Source organism: Stegostoma tigrinum, chromosome 40 (genome assembly GCF_030684315.1).
Source record: "Stegostoma tigrinum isolate sSteTig4 chromosome 40, sSteTig4.hap1, whole genome shotgun sequence".
NCBI lineage: Eukaryota > Metazoa > Chordata > Chondrichthyes > Orectolobiformes > Stegostomatidae > Stegostoma > Stegostoma tigrinum.
This window is the reverse complement of record NC_081393.1, coordinates 2,660,017-2,676,815: the sequence shown is the minus strand read 5'-3', so window position 1 is coordinate 2,676,815 and position 16,799 is coordinate 2,660,017. Positions and strand designations below refer to the sequence as shown.

General features: G+C 42.7%; 1 protein-coding gene across 2 annotated transcripts in view; it reads right to left on the bottom strand.

The window, feature by feature from the left end:
- Positions 1–16,799, bottom strand: part of LOC125448106 (GDNF family receptor alpha-2-like) — a 297,306-nt gene that overhangs the window by 240,892 nt on the left and 39,615 nt on the right. For both annotated transcript variants that reach the window (XM_048523146.2, XM_048523145.2), the window contains exon 3: positions 14,217–14,300. In XM_048523146.2, coding sequence (XP_048379103.1) covers positions 14,217–14,300 — 84 coding nt within the window. The remainder of the gene's footprint in view (positions 1–14,216; positions 14,301–16,799) is intronic.

The window sequence follows — 16,799 nt, the reverse complement described above, 5'->3', positions numbered from 1 at the left end:
GTCTTTTTCCATGCCAACGTATCTGTTATCCCATGTGGACATTAATCAAGAGGCATCTTGACCAGAAAATTAATACATTCATGGAATGTAAACATTGCTGCCTCAGTCTGCATTTATTTCCCAGGGGCAGTTTAAGAGTCAGCTACATTTATCTGGGCCTGGAGTCACATGCAGGCCTGATTGAGTAGGGACAGCAGATTTCCTTTTTTAAAGGGACCAAATGGGTTTTACAGTGATCAATTGTGGTTGCGTGGTTACCATTCTGCTTGTTTTTTTTAAAATGACAGATTTGTTTTTTTAAAAAGTTGAGTTCAAACTACATCAGCTGCTGCGATAGGACTCATACCCAGATCATTAGCCTGAAGTTCTGGATGATGAGACCAGTGATATTACTGCTATGCAATTATCTCATTACCAGGCTATTGATGATATCATGATGGAAAAAGTTCAGTACTTTCAAATTACTTCAGATAACCCATTATGAAACAAACATTTCACTTAATCGCTTGATATCATTTCCAACCAAATAATTCACTTTTAGTACTTAATCCCATTTGTCCCCAAATATTTCCAGTCAGTAACCAGTCAGAACTGTGTGCCATTTGATACCCCATGATGAAAGTGATTGGGAAATAATCACGTGGCACAAATTCCATTATGGCTTTAAATGAATCAATTTACAATCTGAAGTAATTGCACCTTTTTTAAAATCCATGTTTTGGTTTTTGACACTTGTTGACAACTTTGTCAGCATCAACAAGTATCTGCCCCTTTGTACAACCTCATGCCCACCATGTCCTTGGACCAGATTCATATGTTTACTTTACCTCTCCAAAAGAGAACTATCCCTCCAACTTCCATCCCTCAATCTCAAACCCCTTTGCACCACCTGAGCCAGCTTGTACAATGTAAGGTACCTCTACCCATTCCCCAAAATTCCTCATATTCAATGCTAATTTAGTGCCACCTTATACCATTTTTGTCCCGTTGACCTCCCGTGCCACCTCCTTCAGCATCCCCAAGTATGAACATACATGACCTCATCCTTTCCCATCTGCCAGCTGCATATGCATCTGTCCATGAAAGTGTTGGTGAGAGTGACCATCTCACAGTCCTTGGGGAGATGAAGTCCCGCCTTCACATTGGTTGGAGTCATACATGACACATGGAAAAATGGTCGTGGTTGTGAGAGGTCAATCATCTCAGCTCCAGGACATCTCTGCAGGAATTCCCCAGGGTAGTGTCTTCAGCCTAATCATCGTCAGCTGCTTCATCAATGACCTTCCCTCCATCGTAAGGTCAGAAGTGGGGATATTTGCCGATGATTGCACAATGTTCAGCACCACTCATGAGTCCTCAGATACTGAAGCAGTCCATGTTCACATGCAACAAGATCTGGACAATATCCAGGCTCAGGCTGATAAGTGGCAAGTGACAATCGCCCCTCAAAATGCCAGGCTATGACCATCACCAATAAGAGACAATCCAACCACCGCCCCTTGACATTCAAATGGTGAGACCATCGCTGATTCCTCCACTGTCAATATTCTGGGGGTTACCATTGACCAGAAACTCTACTGGACTCACCACATTAACAGAGTGGCTACTAAAGCAGGCCAGAAGCTGGGAATACTTGCCTCCTGATTCCTCAAAGCCTGTCCACCAACTAAATGGCACAAGTCAGGAGTTTGATAGAATACTCCCCACATGCCTGGATGAGTGCAGCCCCAACAACACTCGAGAAGCTTGTCACCATCCAGGACAAAGCAGCCTGCTTGATTGGCACCACATCCACAAGCATTCACTCCCTCCACAACTGGCACTCAGTAGCAGCAGTGCATACTATCTACAAGATATGCTGCAGAAATTCACCTAAGATCCTCAGACAGCACCTTCCAAACCCGCAACCACTTCCATCTTGAAGGACAAGGGCAGCAGATATATGGGAACACCACCACCTCCAAATTCCCCTCCAAGTCACTCACCATCCTGACTTGGAAATATATTGCTGTTCCTTCACTGTCACTGGGTCAAAAATCTGGAATTCCCTCCCTAATAATACTGTGGGTCAACCCACATCAGGGAAGCTGCAGCGGTTCAAGAAGGCTGTTCACCACCACCTACTCAGGGGCAACTAGGGATGGGCAAGAAATGCCGGACAGCCAGCAACGCCCACATCCCACAAATGAATAAATTTAAAAAAGTATATCTTATGATGTAAATATTTCGACTGCAGCCTACCTGCTTGAGAAAAAGCATCCTGATTCATAAATATGTATTTTTACCTTGTTGTCAGGTCGACAATCTTGACTCTTCTTGACGCCTCCCACTTGGCCGTAACAAGTTGAACAGCCCCAAGAGGTTAATGTACCTTTGACACAAAGTCCTCTCCACAGTCAATATTCCCAAAAAGGACATGAATCCCTCAAAGGATCATTTACCTCTACCCCAAAGGATACCTGACACCCAATCCCCAACAGACCTCTAACCCCATCCCAATACCTGCTCGAGTTATATATACAAAAGAACCTCAGTTCTCCAAAGAGGTACGATTGTTATCCAAAAGAAATGCACTGAGAACAGGCATGCTGTTATCTGGTGTGATCTGCACACTTTAGGTTCCACACACCAGGGGCTGCATAATCTGCTTTCAGTGGAAACAACTTGTCATTTGAATGGCAGAGATACTGAGTTTTAAGGGTAGTACTTGTGATTTTAGGCCACTTCTGAATATTTGTTATGTTCTCTGTCATGACAGAAATGTTGACCTAGCTTTTAATTCCAGAATTGTTAATTGAATTTACATTTTGTTGGACTTGAGCCCCAGAGCATTAACTTAGACCATGGATTGTGAGCAGCCACAATCTCTGCTTAGCATTTGTGCACATGATCAGACAGCACATAATTGATTCTCCTGCACTACCACCTATCACACCCCCACTGCCACACTTCCCTCCCGTCTCTCCCTCTCCCTCACTCTCACACTTAATTGCTTTGAGACTGTATTTAAACTATGAACTAAAGATTATGATAGAACTGCCAATGGAAGCATGAAATCCAGATGACTCAGCACAGGGGGAAACCATTTAGCCTGGCATGCCTGTTCTGACTCCTCATTCATTGTGGGGTAGATATAATTAGATTTAAAAACTAACTGGGAAAAACAAAAACTGGGATTTTTTAACTCTTCAGACATTTTCTGAATTAAAAACATAGAATTATAGATAATAGGAGCAGGAGTAGGCTGGTTGGCCCTTTGATCCTGCTGCACCATTCAGTGTGATCATGGGTGATCATCCAACTCAATTGCCTGTATCTGTTTTACCCCAACATCCTTTGATCCATTTCGACCCAAATGCTGTATCTAAATCATTCTTGGAATCGCAATCTGAAATGGTTTATCCCAGCTGCTTAGACTGTGACACCCCTGCCATCAGGAACATCCTTCATGCATCTTCCATGCAGGGGTTTACCACATGATGTTATTTCAAATGCGGTTTATTGTGTGATTTCTTGGAAATTAAGTCAACAGTTTAATGTGTGTTGTGGATTTCCTGTTTTTTGCTGCAAATCTAGCAATTTTCCAGAAACAGCTAAGCAAAATTTTCAAGAAGATAAGAAATGGTGTGCATTGCCTTAAGTAATGGAGAGAAGCCTGACTTTGAAAAGACGAGGGGCTCCAAAGATAGCGGCAGTTTGGTAAGCTTAGCTGGACTTAGTTTTAGAGATCTGTCCTTTGGACCCAGGGTCAAAGTAAGGAAGATGTCCCTGAAGCTGCAAGACTCTGCCCTGATAACCTGTCTTCAACAGAAGTCCCTAGGAATCTGACAGACTTTGTAAACTGTAAAAACTGAAGGAGCAAACTCTGACCAATCCCCAATGACTCAAATCCAAGTTGATTGGAATTAATGCTGAACATCATTCATCTATCTGCGGCTTTCAGCTATCTAACTTTGTTCACACAAAAAAGTGGATATGAGAAGTAAGTTCTCAGGAAGGGTCGGTCAACCCGAAACATTAACTGATTTCTGTTCACAGATGTTGCCAAATTGGCTAAGCTTTTCCAGCAATTTCTATTTTTGACTCTGATTTACAGCACCTGCAGTTCTTATTGATTTTTATGAGAAGTCATCACATTGACCTCGTGTTCAAGACCCTTCATGCACACAGGTTGATTTTTTTTACTTTTGTCTTTTTTTTCCCTGTAAACCATCATCTCTACAAAAACATTTTTGTCTGTTGCATGTATTTCTGTGTATGTGTGTGTTTGTTTGTAGGAATAAAACAAAATTCTTCTGATTTTGCAATACAACTGAATTGTTAACTTGAATTCATCATTTGCTTTAAGGCCATCTTTTGTTCACAATAAATTGTATGTTTTGAGTCCATTTTATATTCATAGAGTTTCTTCCATTCTGGATAATGGTACAAAAGAGAAGCTCCTTAGGCAACTGGATCAACACATTTATATCAATGGTGTGACTGTCCCAGTGATGGAGCTTCATTATCGGTGCACTCCTCTCTCTACAGTCAATACACCAGCTCTTTCCTGAAGCCCTGGAAATAGTTCTTTTTTAGGAATTCGTCACCTGTAAATTTCAATATTTTACTGAGTTGTTCTCATGAATCCTACATTCTGCTCATCAAATCAGGGATATCACAACCCAGTTTTCCACCTAATCTGTTCACAGGTTGTCAAACTCACAGAACAGCCTGTCATGTTTTTGCTTTCACGTTGCATGGGTTGGTGTCAATATGTGCACTCACTCACCATTGTTTCAGAATAATCATTTAGCTCCACATTCCATTTAAAGCTGAATGATAAAGTTGTGAAGGGAAGACAACAGGAAAGTAAGATTTAAAATAACAGTATATTGCCCACTTCACTTATCCAACAAAGCAAAGATGCATTCTTTTATGTGCCCACTGCGAATGGGGGAAATTAATAAAATTCAACAAATTCAGACAAATGGCCATTAAACTAGACACTGAATCAAAGCACTTTACATCCTGAATAATTTAGTCGCAGTCACAAATTAAACATTGATTTTTTTAATTTAAAAAAATAGACTTTATTCATAGAATATACAAAAAATAAATATAATCATACACTTAACCCATCACGCTAGCTGCTCCAAGTTACCCTAGGGGTGCGTACACCAACTAAAGGAAAAAGCAAAAACAACACAAAGAAAAACCCTGGCAATCGTCTCCCCACACAGTCCCCGTTGGCCCCCTGACCAGTTGGGGCCCCTGTTACATTGCAGCCGAGGGGTTTCATACGGTGGTCTTTCCCCACCGCGCCTTGGTGGCGGCTGCCCCAAGCTTTAGCGCGTCCCTCAGCACGTAGTCCTGGACCTTGGAGTGCGCCAGTCTGCAACACTTGGTCGGGGTCAGTTCTTCCAGCTGGCAGACCAGCAAGTTGCGGGCAGACCAAAAAGCGTCTTTCACCGCATTGATGGTCCTCCAGGCACAGTTGATGTTAGTTTCGGTGTGCATCCCGGAAATAGCCCATAGAGCACGGAGTCCCGTGTCACGAAGCTGCTTGGGGAGAACCTCCACAAATTCCACTGCATCCCCCTCCAGACCTTCTGCACATAGGCACACGCACACTCCAGAAGGAGGTGATTGACAGTCTCGTTCACCACCCCCCCCCCCCCCCCACACCCCGCAGCCACCTTGAGGGCAGCATGCGGTGGCACAGAGGTTCCGGGCATGCATAAACGATCTCACTGGCAGATCCCCTCTCACTGCCAACCAAGCAATGTCCTTGTGCTTGTTTGAAAGTTCCGGTGATGAGGCATTCTGCCAAACGACATTGGCGGTCTGCGTGGGGAACCATCCGACAGGATTCACCCTCTCCTTTTCCTGAGGGAAATCCCAGGCCAGGCTGAGTTTAGCTGGAGTACTTGGCATGTTTCACTTCGAGTATTTTCAACCACAATTCTAGAACAAAGTGGAGGCACAGATTTGGGTCATGGGAATAGAAGACTTGAACCTTTTGGATATCCACCACATGGGAACTGCAGGCACTTGTCATCTTTAAGGTGTGTGGATTTGGTTCCAGTGGTGATTTATGCATTTGCATTGTGTGCTTGTGTATCATTTGGTCTCTATGTGCCAGAACAAGAGGTGAAAGAATCAGAAGGATTTCAATCTCCAATCTGAACCAAACTCACTCAGTTTAAGTGCTGCTTGCAGACTATTACAAGGCACCAACGAATGGGCTTCCACTTCAAGCACTGCACCCATGACAGACAGTTTCCACACTGCAACAGAATTGGTCCTGAGAGTTGTGTGAATTTGGCAGTTTTCCCATTTGCAGCAAGCTTGTGCAATAACAAATCTATGTCAGCTTGGCAGGCCGGCTTTGCTGTATTTTCCTGCCCTACTTAGAACTGGCTGATGCCAATCACAGAATATCAATTTACATTGCAGGTGGCTTATAAGATTTTCTGCAGGTCCTTGGTGTACTGTCAGTTGTTAACTAATGCTCAAGGCAATCAATGCATCAAATACATTTAAGAGTTGGATATGCTTAATAAAAGCTCAAATGACAATAATGTCAAAACAGCAGCCACAGTCTTCAGAGACCTGTGTAAATAAGCATGTGCACACATAGGCACCAGCCGAATGAGCACTGTATGAATTTGTTCACAAACATAGCTTCTGCATGCTGAGGACAATATTTTCTTGTGCTTTACTCAAGTTGCCTATTCTTCAGTTAAAAATGATGACTTGCACATCCTACAAACTAATTGTCACACAACCGTTTTTTTAATTGGAAAAATATACTTTATTCATAAAAAGTCTTTATTGACATTCACAGATACTAAGGCAGTTCAGTACAGTCTTTGTGTATTAAAGAAGCAAACATTGGATTTTGATATTCCTTGCAGTTGTTCAACCAAAGGCATTTCTGACTCATGCAGGATAGCATTTGGGGCATACATTGAGGCAAAGAGAGGGTCTAATAATTGAACATACCTTTGTTATACTTCAGGAGAAAGACCTTAGATGGTAGTCTTCCCCACTGCCCTTTGGCAGCATCTGCCCTCAACCTTCATGCATCCCTCAGTACATAGTCCTGGACTTTGGAATGTCAATCGGTCGAGGTCAACTCTTTACACTGGAAGACCATCAAGTTTCAGACAACCAAGGAGCTTCATTCACTAAGTTGGTGATCCTCGAGGCGCAGTCAGTGTTAGTCTATATATCCCATGGAACATTTCATATCGAGTCCTGCATCAAGGAGTTGCTCAGGATGAACCTCAACCAAAACCACTGCATCTTTCTCCAGACCTTCTTTTTCCATGAAGGACATGTTATATGGAACAGTCCAACTATTTGAAGTGTTCCATGGCACCAAGGCCAGACCCATCTTTCGCAAAAGCAGGGACAAGTAGTACGTCAGTTATATTGGGTGTACACTCACCTAGGTGCAGCCATACGCAAAGGTGGCCATCAGGTTGACGGCAGCATTGGGTATATCACCACCATGACCACCCCATCTTGAGTTTTGTACATGGTGTCCCTGTGGACATATCCATCTTTGACCTCCAGCTGAAGTGCAAGATGACTCAGGTGACTGAAAAGGCACAGGCTCGGGGAATAGGCCAGACCTGCAGCATGTGCAGCAACACTGGGAGTACCTCACACCTGCTGACCAGGTTTTTACCCACAATGGAGAGGGAACAGTATTCCCACAGGCCCAGTATCACCTCACCTTGGCGATACACTCCTCCCAGGTTTTTGCACACATCCCATACCGTCCAAAGTATATTCCCAGTACCTTCAGGTAATATGTCCTAACCGTGAAGGGAATAAAGGGTCAGTGGCCCAGCTTCCAAAGGTTATGGCCGAGCTCTTGCGTCAATTCGCCTTAGCTCCCAAGGTCAGGTTCATCTGGTCACAGACGCTCGTGAATCTGCACCCTGATACCAGATGCGAGCAGGAAACAGTGATGTCATCTATGTACAGTGAGGCTTTGACCTGCAGACCTCCGCAGCCTGGAATAGTCATCCCTCACAGGCTCACATCCTTCCTGATGAACTCAGCAAAAGGTTCTATACAACACACAAACTATGCAGCCCTGATTCCAGATCTGACCAGGAGATTTTCTGATTCCCACCCAGTGATTGAGACTGTAGCAACAATGTTGGTGCAGAGCAGTTGGATACAATTTTGGAGTCCCTCCTCAAAATCGATTTTGGAGAGCATTTCCTACATGTAGATGTGTAATATCCTGTCAGGGGATTTCTCCTGGCCCAGACAGATGAGGCACGAGTCCACCTCACTATCCTGCATGTCGGCACTTGTATCCATGAGAAGCACGAGGCTCTCAGAAATCTTCTTGCCTGGTATAGCACAGGTTTTGATTGGGTGAAATAGCAATCCCAAAGCAGACCTGACCCGGTTGTCAATGACCTTCGACAGGATTTTGTTGTCTGCATTCAGCAGTAATATTGATCGACAGTTTCTAATTTCTCCCTTTCCATTTGTAGGTGAGAGTGATGATACCTTGCGTCCCATGGTACCTGAGAGAAGCATACTGTCGTACATCTCCAGCAGGTCCTGGCCAATCAAGTCCCACACATCTGAATACAATTCAGCTGGTAAGCTGTCGCTTTGGGAATTTTACTCTTTCCAAAGGACACAAGAGCCTTTGTTAACTCATCCAGGGATAATGGCTGGTCCAACCTCCCCACTGTGCTGTTGTCTAAGATCTCCATGATAGAGGGCAAGTCCAGCTGGGAGGCCACACTGGTCATGGTCTTTATATCATACAGTCTGGCATAAAAATATTTGCTGATTGTCAGGATGTCAGACAAAGATGCCACAGAATGAGAGGTGTGGTTTTAAGAGAAAACAAGGAATGTGGCTTGGCTCATGGTCAAAAAGGTCACAACTCAAAGCCAGCATGAAGTAAGCCGAGCAAGGACCTGGTGTAATTATGTTAGCATGGAGGGAACGAAATAAAAGTGGTCAAGGAACAGCGGACATAGTTGTGGCTTTGTGCAGGACCAGGGTGGAAGATAGTCACCTAAGGATTTTCAGTGTGACTGAGAGATCTGAACAAGATGTCCACTGGAAAATCAAAGCACTATTTCAAGGATGCTTGTAGGTGTGACATGAAAGTGCTAAACACTGATTTTCAAACTAGCCAACAACAGAGTGAAAATGGCAACATCATCTGTCAGCAGTGTGTGCATCATGGTGGTGAGTGGCTACAACTGTTTGACATCAGACACTAATACTCTAAACAACAATCCACAATGGCATCTGACATCTTCTTCAAGTGCTCACTTGTAGTCAAGCCGGAAACTCACAGATTGGCATCTTCAGCCCTCAGCAAAGTGCTCCCTGTTAATGAGGAGGACGGGAGATGGATCATCTCATTTCTGTCAAAGATGGAATCATATTGGCAATTTCTGTGTCTGACATTTGTGGGCAGACCCATGGAAGTGCAAATGCCACTAAGATGATGCTCGCTACAGATCATCAAACACAACATCGTTTCTGAAAAGCAATTATACTGCACAGAATACAGTCACTACACCACAATTACACAATGCATATTACTTGGTCAATGAACCTCAATTATCCAATGTAAAATTTGCAGGAAGCACAAACCAATTTAAAGTAAATAGATTTGAGTTTGAGTCAATACCGCTGGGAATGACTATCTGAAGTGAAAAAGTTAAAGACAAACATTGAATGACGTGTTCGAAAGCGAAGATGGTCATTTATGTTCTTGCTCAATGCGGTTCCTCACTTGCTCCATTTCACTAGCCCTGCTGACCAGCCTATCAGCATCTTGATTAACATCAGAAAGGAACCCGTACACCGTGACAAGTTGTCAGCAAGCCTCAGTTACAAAATGATTACATGATAGATTTATTTTCTCATGAGTAAAACACAGCTTCATCTTCTGTCATTTCTATCATATCGTACGTGACCCTCAACACAAGCAGAGAATATGCACCTCCCACTCAAACTCCAAAGCTAATTATTCTCAATGCACAGAACACCCACAGCTTTTCTGTTCAAGAAGTTTATTGATGTCTGGTGGTTTATGACAATTTGTTTTCTGTATTCACTGCTGACATGGAAGACCCTCGCATTAACTTCCATTCTGAGATTATGTGATCAAACTAAAAGGGTGATTTACTTGGGCAACAGTACCAGGAAACAAAGAATTTCCAATTCTCAAACTTGAACTGGATCCAGTTTTTTTTCCATCAAACATATTTTAGAATTCTCTTCAGAAATAAGATAACCTAGACTTGTTTTTGTATTTTTGCTTGTGCATCTCTGTACAATCCTCCAACAACACTTCATGACAACATTTCAGCAAAGCAAGATCCCACATATCAACAATTTGATCAGAAATACTATGTATTTTCAAAATGCTTTTAATTGAGGGATAAATATTGGCTGGGACGTCAGAGAACACTCCCATGAATCACTAGTGTCCACCTTTTAGGCAGATTTGGGCTCTGGATTGACACCTCATCTGAACCATACTATCTTCAACAATGCAGCACTCCCTCAGTGCTACATTTATGTTGCATAATATGCTCAAGTCTGTGGAGTAGGATCTTGAATTTACCTGACTTAGAGGTAAGTGCCATTTGCTAAGCCCAGCAACATTATCTCACAACTGATCAATGCATGTTCAAGAAATAAAGGAGAAAGTAGATAACACAGTGTGAAGCTGGAGGAACACAGCAGGCCAGGCAGCATCTCAGGAGCACACATCGCTCTGCCCACAACCTCCACAGCCAGCAACCCCAGAGAAGACAGCCACACTGAACCCTGCTGCATTTTCACCATCCCCCCAGACCTCCCACTGACTGAGGACGAACGGTCAGTCCTAAGCAAGGGGTTCAACTTTGTCCCCATCCACCCACACATCAACGAATACCAGTCACATTTGGGCATATAGCAGTTTTTCTGCCGCCTTTGCCTCCACGCTTACTTCTTTAACCGGAAGCCTAACCCTCCCTCCACCCGCCTCCAACACAAGTCCTCCACCTGGACACCACCCCCGGGCTTCCTACCCGCCCTAGACCTCTTCATCTCCAACTGCCGTCGAGAAATTAACCGCCTCAACCTCTTCACCCCTCTCACCCACTCCAACCTCTCCCCCGCAGAACGGGCAGCCCTCCGCTCCAACCCCAACCTCACCATCAAACCCGCAGACAAGGGTGGCGCAGTGGTAGTATGGCGCACTGACCTCTACATCGCCGAGGCCAGACGCCAACTCTCCGATACCACCTCCTACCGCCCCCTCGATCATGACCCCACACCCGAGCATCAAACCATCATCTCCAATACCATCCATGACCTCATCACCTCAGGGGACCTCCCACCCACAGCTTCCAACCTCATTGTTCCCCAACCCCACACCGCCCGCTTCTATCTCCTTCCCAAAATCCACAAACTCGCCTGCCCTGGCCGACCTATTGTCTCCGCCTGCTCCTGCCCCACCGAACTCATCCCCATCTATCTGGACTCCATTTTCTCCCCCTTGGTCCAGGAACTCCCCACCTACATCCATGACACCACCCATACCCTCCACCTCCTCGAGAACCTCCAATTCCCTGGCCCCCAACCCCTCATTTTCACCATGGATGTCCAGTCCCTATACATCTGCATTCCTCATGCAGATGGCCTTAAGGCTCTCCACTTCTTCCTGTCCCGCAGGCCCGACCAGTCCCCCTCCACCGACACCCTCATCCGCCTAGCCGAACTTGTCCTCACCCTCAACAACTTCTCCTTCGATTCCTCCCATTTCCTACAGACAAAGGGGGTGTCCATGGATACCCACATGGGCCCAAGCTATGCCTGCCTCTTTGTAGGTTACGTGGAACAGTCCCTCTTCCGCACCTACAGTGGCCCTAAACCCCACCTTTTCTTCTGTTACATTGATGACTGTATCGGTGCCGCCTCTTGCTCCCAAGAGGAGCTCGAACAGTTCATCCACTTTACAAGGGTGTGGGCCATTTGGCCTTTTAGCCTGCTCTGCCATTTCATAAGAGCATGGATGATCCAATTGTATCCTTAACTCCATATATCTACTACACCTGATTATCTCTTACTCGACCTCTCGCTCAAAAATTATCAAAGACATGGTTTCTGCTGCCTTTTGAGGAAGAGAATTTAAAAGACTCAAGACTTTGAGGGAAAATAAACTTCTCATATCTGTATTGAATGGACAACCCTTTATATTGTAAGATGATCCCGAGTTCTGGAATCTCTGACAAGAGGAAACATTCTTTCTACACTCACCTTGTCAAGATCCCTCATGATCTTATATGTTTCAGTCAAGTCACCCCTTACTATTCTCAGCAGGGCCAAGCTTATCCAATCTTTCCTCATAATTCCAGGTATTCATCTACTAAACTCCTCTGAATTGCTTCTCACGCATTTACACTCTTCCGTAAATAAGAGAACCAATATTGTATGTGATAGTCTGGATGCAGCCTAACAAGTACCTTGTATACCTGAAGCACAATCTCCCTACTTTGAAATTAATGCAAAGAATACCAGAAAAACTCAGCAGGTCTGTTTGCATCTGTGAAGAGATAAACAGAGTAAATGTTTCAAGCCTGGTATAACTCTTCTTCAGAACATGCTGGGTTTCTCCAGCATTTTCTGTTTCAAATTTCAGATTCTGCAGTATTTTGCTTTTATTCAACTCCCTACTTTTGTATTTGAACCCCCTCACACTAAGCAATAATTTCTATTAGCTTTCCTCATTACATGCTGTCCTTGTGTACCACTCTTCTGTGATTCATGCACTGGATACCCTGATCTCTCACCATCTCTCTGTGAATCTGTTAGGATAAATGTTTTTTATTCTTCCTGGCACTACTTGTTTACATTTCAGATCTACACAATCTGCAATAGTTAGCTTTTATTATCACTCTGGAATTCCCTCCTTAAACCTCTCCACATTCATAAAACACTTTCCGACTTTAAAATGCTGCCAGAAACCAACTTTACATTTACTTTATATGCTGGAGTGTCTCATTTTGTCTGAAAGCCCTCCTGGAAATTGTCTTGGGGTGGTTTACAACAATAAACTTGCAATAAAAATCACACTGCTGAGAGACATCTGAATGGGCCTTTCACATGTTCCAATAACTTTCTGATTAGATCTTGGATATGAGAATAAGGAAATAACCTTGCACAGGAGAAAAGCTTGACTTGCCGAAAGAACTATTCATGATTAATATTGACAATGATCTACACGGGCTCAGATTTGGGGAAGCCTAATGCACCCAGATTGTTTCTATTCCAATTTAGAAACAAAAGTCAGTAATATGTTCAACAAATTAGTCATTGTGTGTATTAAATATAAAACCTGATCTTGAGGTTCCCAGTACTGATGGAGAGAAAAGTGAGGTAAGGATTAGAGAATCATCATATGCCACACCTTGAAAGAACTATTCCATTAATTTCACTCTCCATACTCTTTCCCAAATGCATTGAAAATATTTTCCTTTCAAATCACTTATTCAATGTCCTTCAGAAAGCCACTGCTGAATTTATTTTTACCACCCTGTTTTGACAATAAAGATTATACAGCTGTTCAGAATCCTCAGAATAACCAGAAAATAGTAGCCCTCAGTCATATTTCTAAGACTGGCAAAGCCCTGGAAGAAGCAGTAGGAACTCATGCTCAGCAGAGGCAGCTCGCTGAATATGATAACTTGGGAGAACTTAAGGGAGATTTGGAGAGCAATTTGAGGAGAATTTTCATTGAGACCAGATATGGTGTGATTGCATCTGGCCCTTGGCTTTGCTGTATTTGGAATATACGATGTGTCCTTTTGTTTGAAGCATTTAGACTTCTGCTGAAATGATGTATTAAATGGAAGAAATGACTGGTGATGAATTATCACTCAAGATTGTTCAGTAAATTCAAATATTGCTGTCCTATACATTTTCCACTGCAGTATCTGGAAGCATGACTACGGTTTTATAACATTCAAAATAATCAAATTCTATTTAGATTACATAGGATTACAAGATTTGCAGTGGTAACTTGGAGATTTCATGGTGGAATTTGGTGCATTTGAATTTAAAAGCTCATGGCTTTCAATCTACCACTGGTTGTTTATCTTCGGATAAATCCCACACTCACTCCCCTCTTTCAGAGGAGGAAATATTTTCAAACAAGATGAAAGAAATGTAACTTTTTTTACCTGAACTGATTGCAGCAAGTCTGAATATGTCGGACAAGCGTGAGCTAATCGGCTCGTAGGGAGAGTTTTCATATAGGTCATTACCTGCAAAAAATGAGGGTTGGCACAGTGAAAAATCAGCAATCACAAGGGATTCAGTTCTGTTCCATTGCTGCAATTCGACTCTTGGGAGACAAAGTAAATTGACTGTGCAAAGCTCTTTGAAGCTTTTAACTATTCAAGATCTGAAACCCAGAATACACACAAGTTATTTCATGAATCACATTGGGAGATGTTTTGTTTTCTCAAGTACTTCGCCATAACTACATACCAGCCCTGATCTCCTACTTTGAAATCAGATGTATTTGGATTTGACTCCACAAGCTATGTAGGCCTAAGGCCATGTTAGTATACTCCCCTTAAGTCCAGACAACTCGCTGGTTTAACCTAGTCATGTGTTAATAGTTTGTATGTTTAGAAAGGGATGTCTCAGAATTATGTCCTCGCTGGTGGGTGCATTCTGAATTAGAACACTGTCACAACTTGAGCAAACTCCAGATAGAGTCATAGATATAACAGTTGTGGATAGAAGCATTACCTGGGGACAAGAGGAGACCATTTATCCCCTGGAATCCATTTCACCAGTGAGATTATGGCTTGTATTTTTCAGATTCATTCTTAAGATTTGAGCATCACTGACCACACCAGCATTTGTCAACCGTGCCTAATTGCCTTTGAGAATTTGATGTGCTTCTGCAGTCCACATACACTCAACATTGAAGGAACAGCAATATAGCTTTAGATCAGGATGGTGTTTGGCTTTGAGGGGAACTTCCAAGTGGTGGAGTTCCCATGTATCTGCTGCCTTGTCCTTCCAGATGAAAGGTGGGTCAAAGATGCCCTTGTCCTTGCAGTCTATTTTGTGCAGGGGACATGCTGCTGCCACTATGGACCGTTGGTGGAAGTGGTGAGGTGTGGTCATGGAAAGTAACAGAAAGGGTACTAATTAATGCTTATTTTATGTTTTCTTCCGTAAATCTGCATTGACATAAAATTTGATGAGATGATTTTCCAAACCAAAATCTGTCAGTTAAGAATTGGCCAATGCATTGCACTATTTGAACAGAATTGAATTTCTTGGAGGCATTTGGAACTCAGTTTCCTGCAATGCCCTAGAATGTTAATGCTTAACAAGCCATTGATTTGAGAAATGAAATGGCTGTTGGATCACATGAAAATTTTGCTGAATGCACACATTGCACATTACTGCAACACATGAATATCTGAAGATATTGTGCATTGGCCCAACATCTTTACATTTCTCTCCATTGCCTTTGAGGACAAATGTGTCAAAGTGAAACTGAGTTTTCTGCTCAATGAGTTCCATGATTACAATGAATATCTTTCTCCTAATAATGGCAGGGATCCTGTACATGTAAACTAAAAGCTGTGCTGATCCATTCAATAGGTAATATGGTTCTCTCTCATGGTTTTAAGGAGTAGAGATTGGGGATTAGGAATTGGAGAATAAACTGAGGGCAGGCGGAAAACTGTATGAAATAGTGGGTAAGGTGTTAAACTTTGTGGCATGACTTTTTCCACCAAAATATCTATTCTTGTTTCCTGACAAATATTTTAATGATCTTCGTAAAGACCAAAAATACGTTCACGTTTTATTTCAAATCCAAAACCCCAGACATGTATGAAAAGACTGAAGCCACTGGATTCACAGTTTGATTCAAGAGAACATTACTGAACAAAAATCAAAAAATTTGAATGTGAATAACCACACTCTATCTTAAATTGTCAGATACATTCAACATATCAAAAGTACAATGAACACAGACACTTATACTTCGCACCAAACTTCTTAAATCAACATTCCTTTTACAGTATATCTTTTAGATTTAGGTCCCAAATAAATCCAGATCAGATATGATCAGTATTTGGGCGAGCCACTTGGTGTGAGGACTGTTTCAAAAATTTATATAAGGGTTGAGTTACTTCTGCTGTGGTTGTCATCTCCTCCAATTGTCCTAAGGTTGTATGCTCCCTGTTAGCACACATGTTGCGCATACTTTTAAATGTTGCTACCTCTGATCAGAACTCTCCTGATTCTGTCTTGTTTAACTTTAGTCTGTCGCGTCAAGAAATACTCTCTCCCCTCATTTGGCTATCTCAAGTTCAACTCGGTGTTCACAGTCCTCCAGTTAACAAGAGTTTTAAACCTCTTGTCGCCAACACTTGGAAATTCAAATAGACTCTGCAAAAAAGAGGCACTCTGTTTTGCTGCCTGGTTGTTCTCTATTAATACGCAAATTGACTGAACACAGCAACACTTCAAGGGGCCTACTCACCACAAAACTATCCTTTTTCTTGTTTCTTTCCTCGACAGTGTAGTCACATGCTAATTTGCAAGAAACAAGGTGATTTACCAGAAATTGCCTCTGAGAGAAACTTAATTTTTAAAGAGGCCAGTACCTTTACATTTTCCCTAAAGCCAATGACCATCATAAAATCATGATAAGAATTTGTTACTGAAATTTACAGGCAGAGATCCAAAACATCTCCTTGTCCGCATCTGTCACAAGCAAACTTACAAGG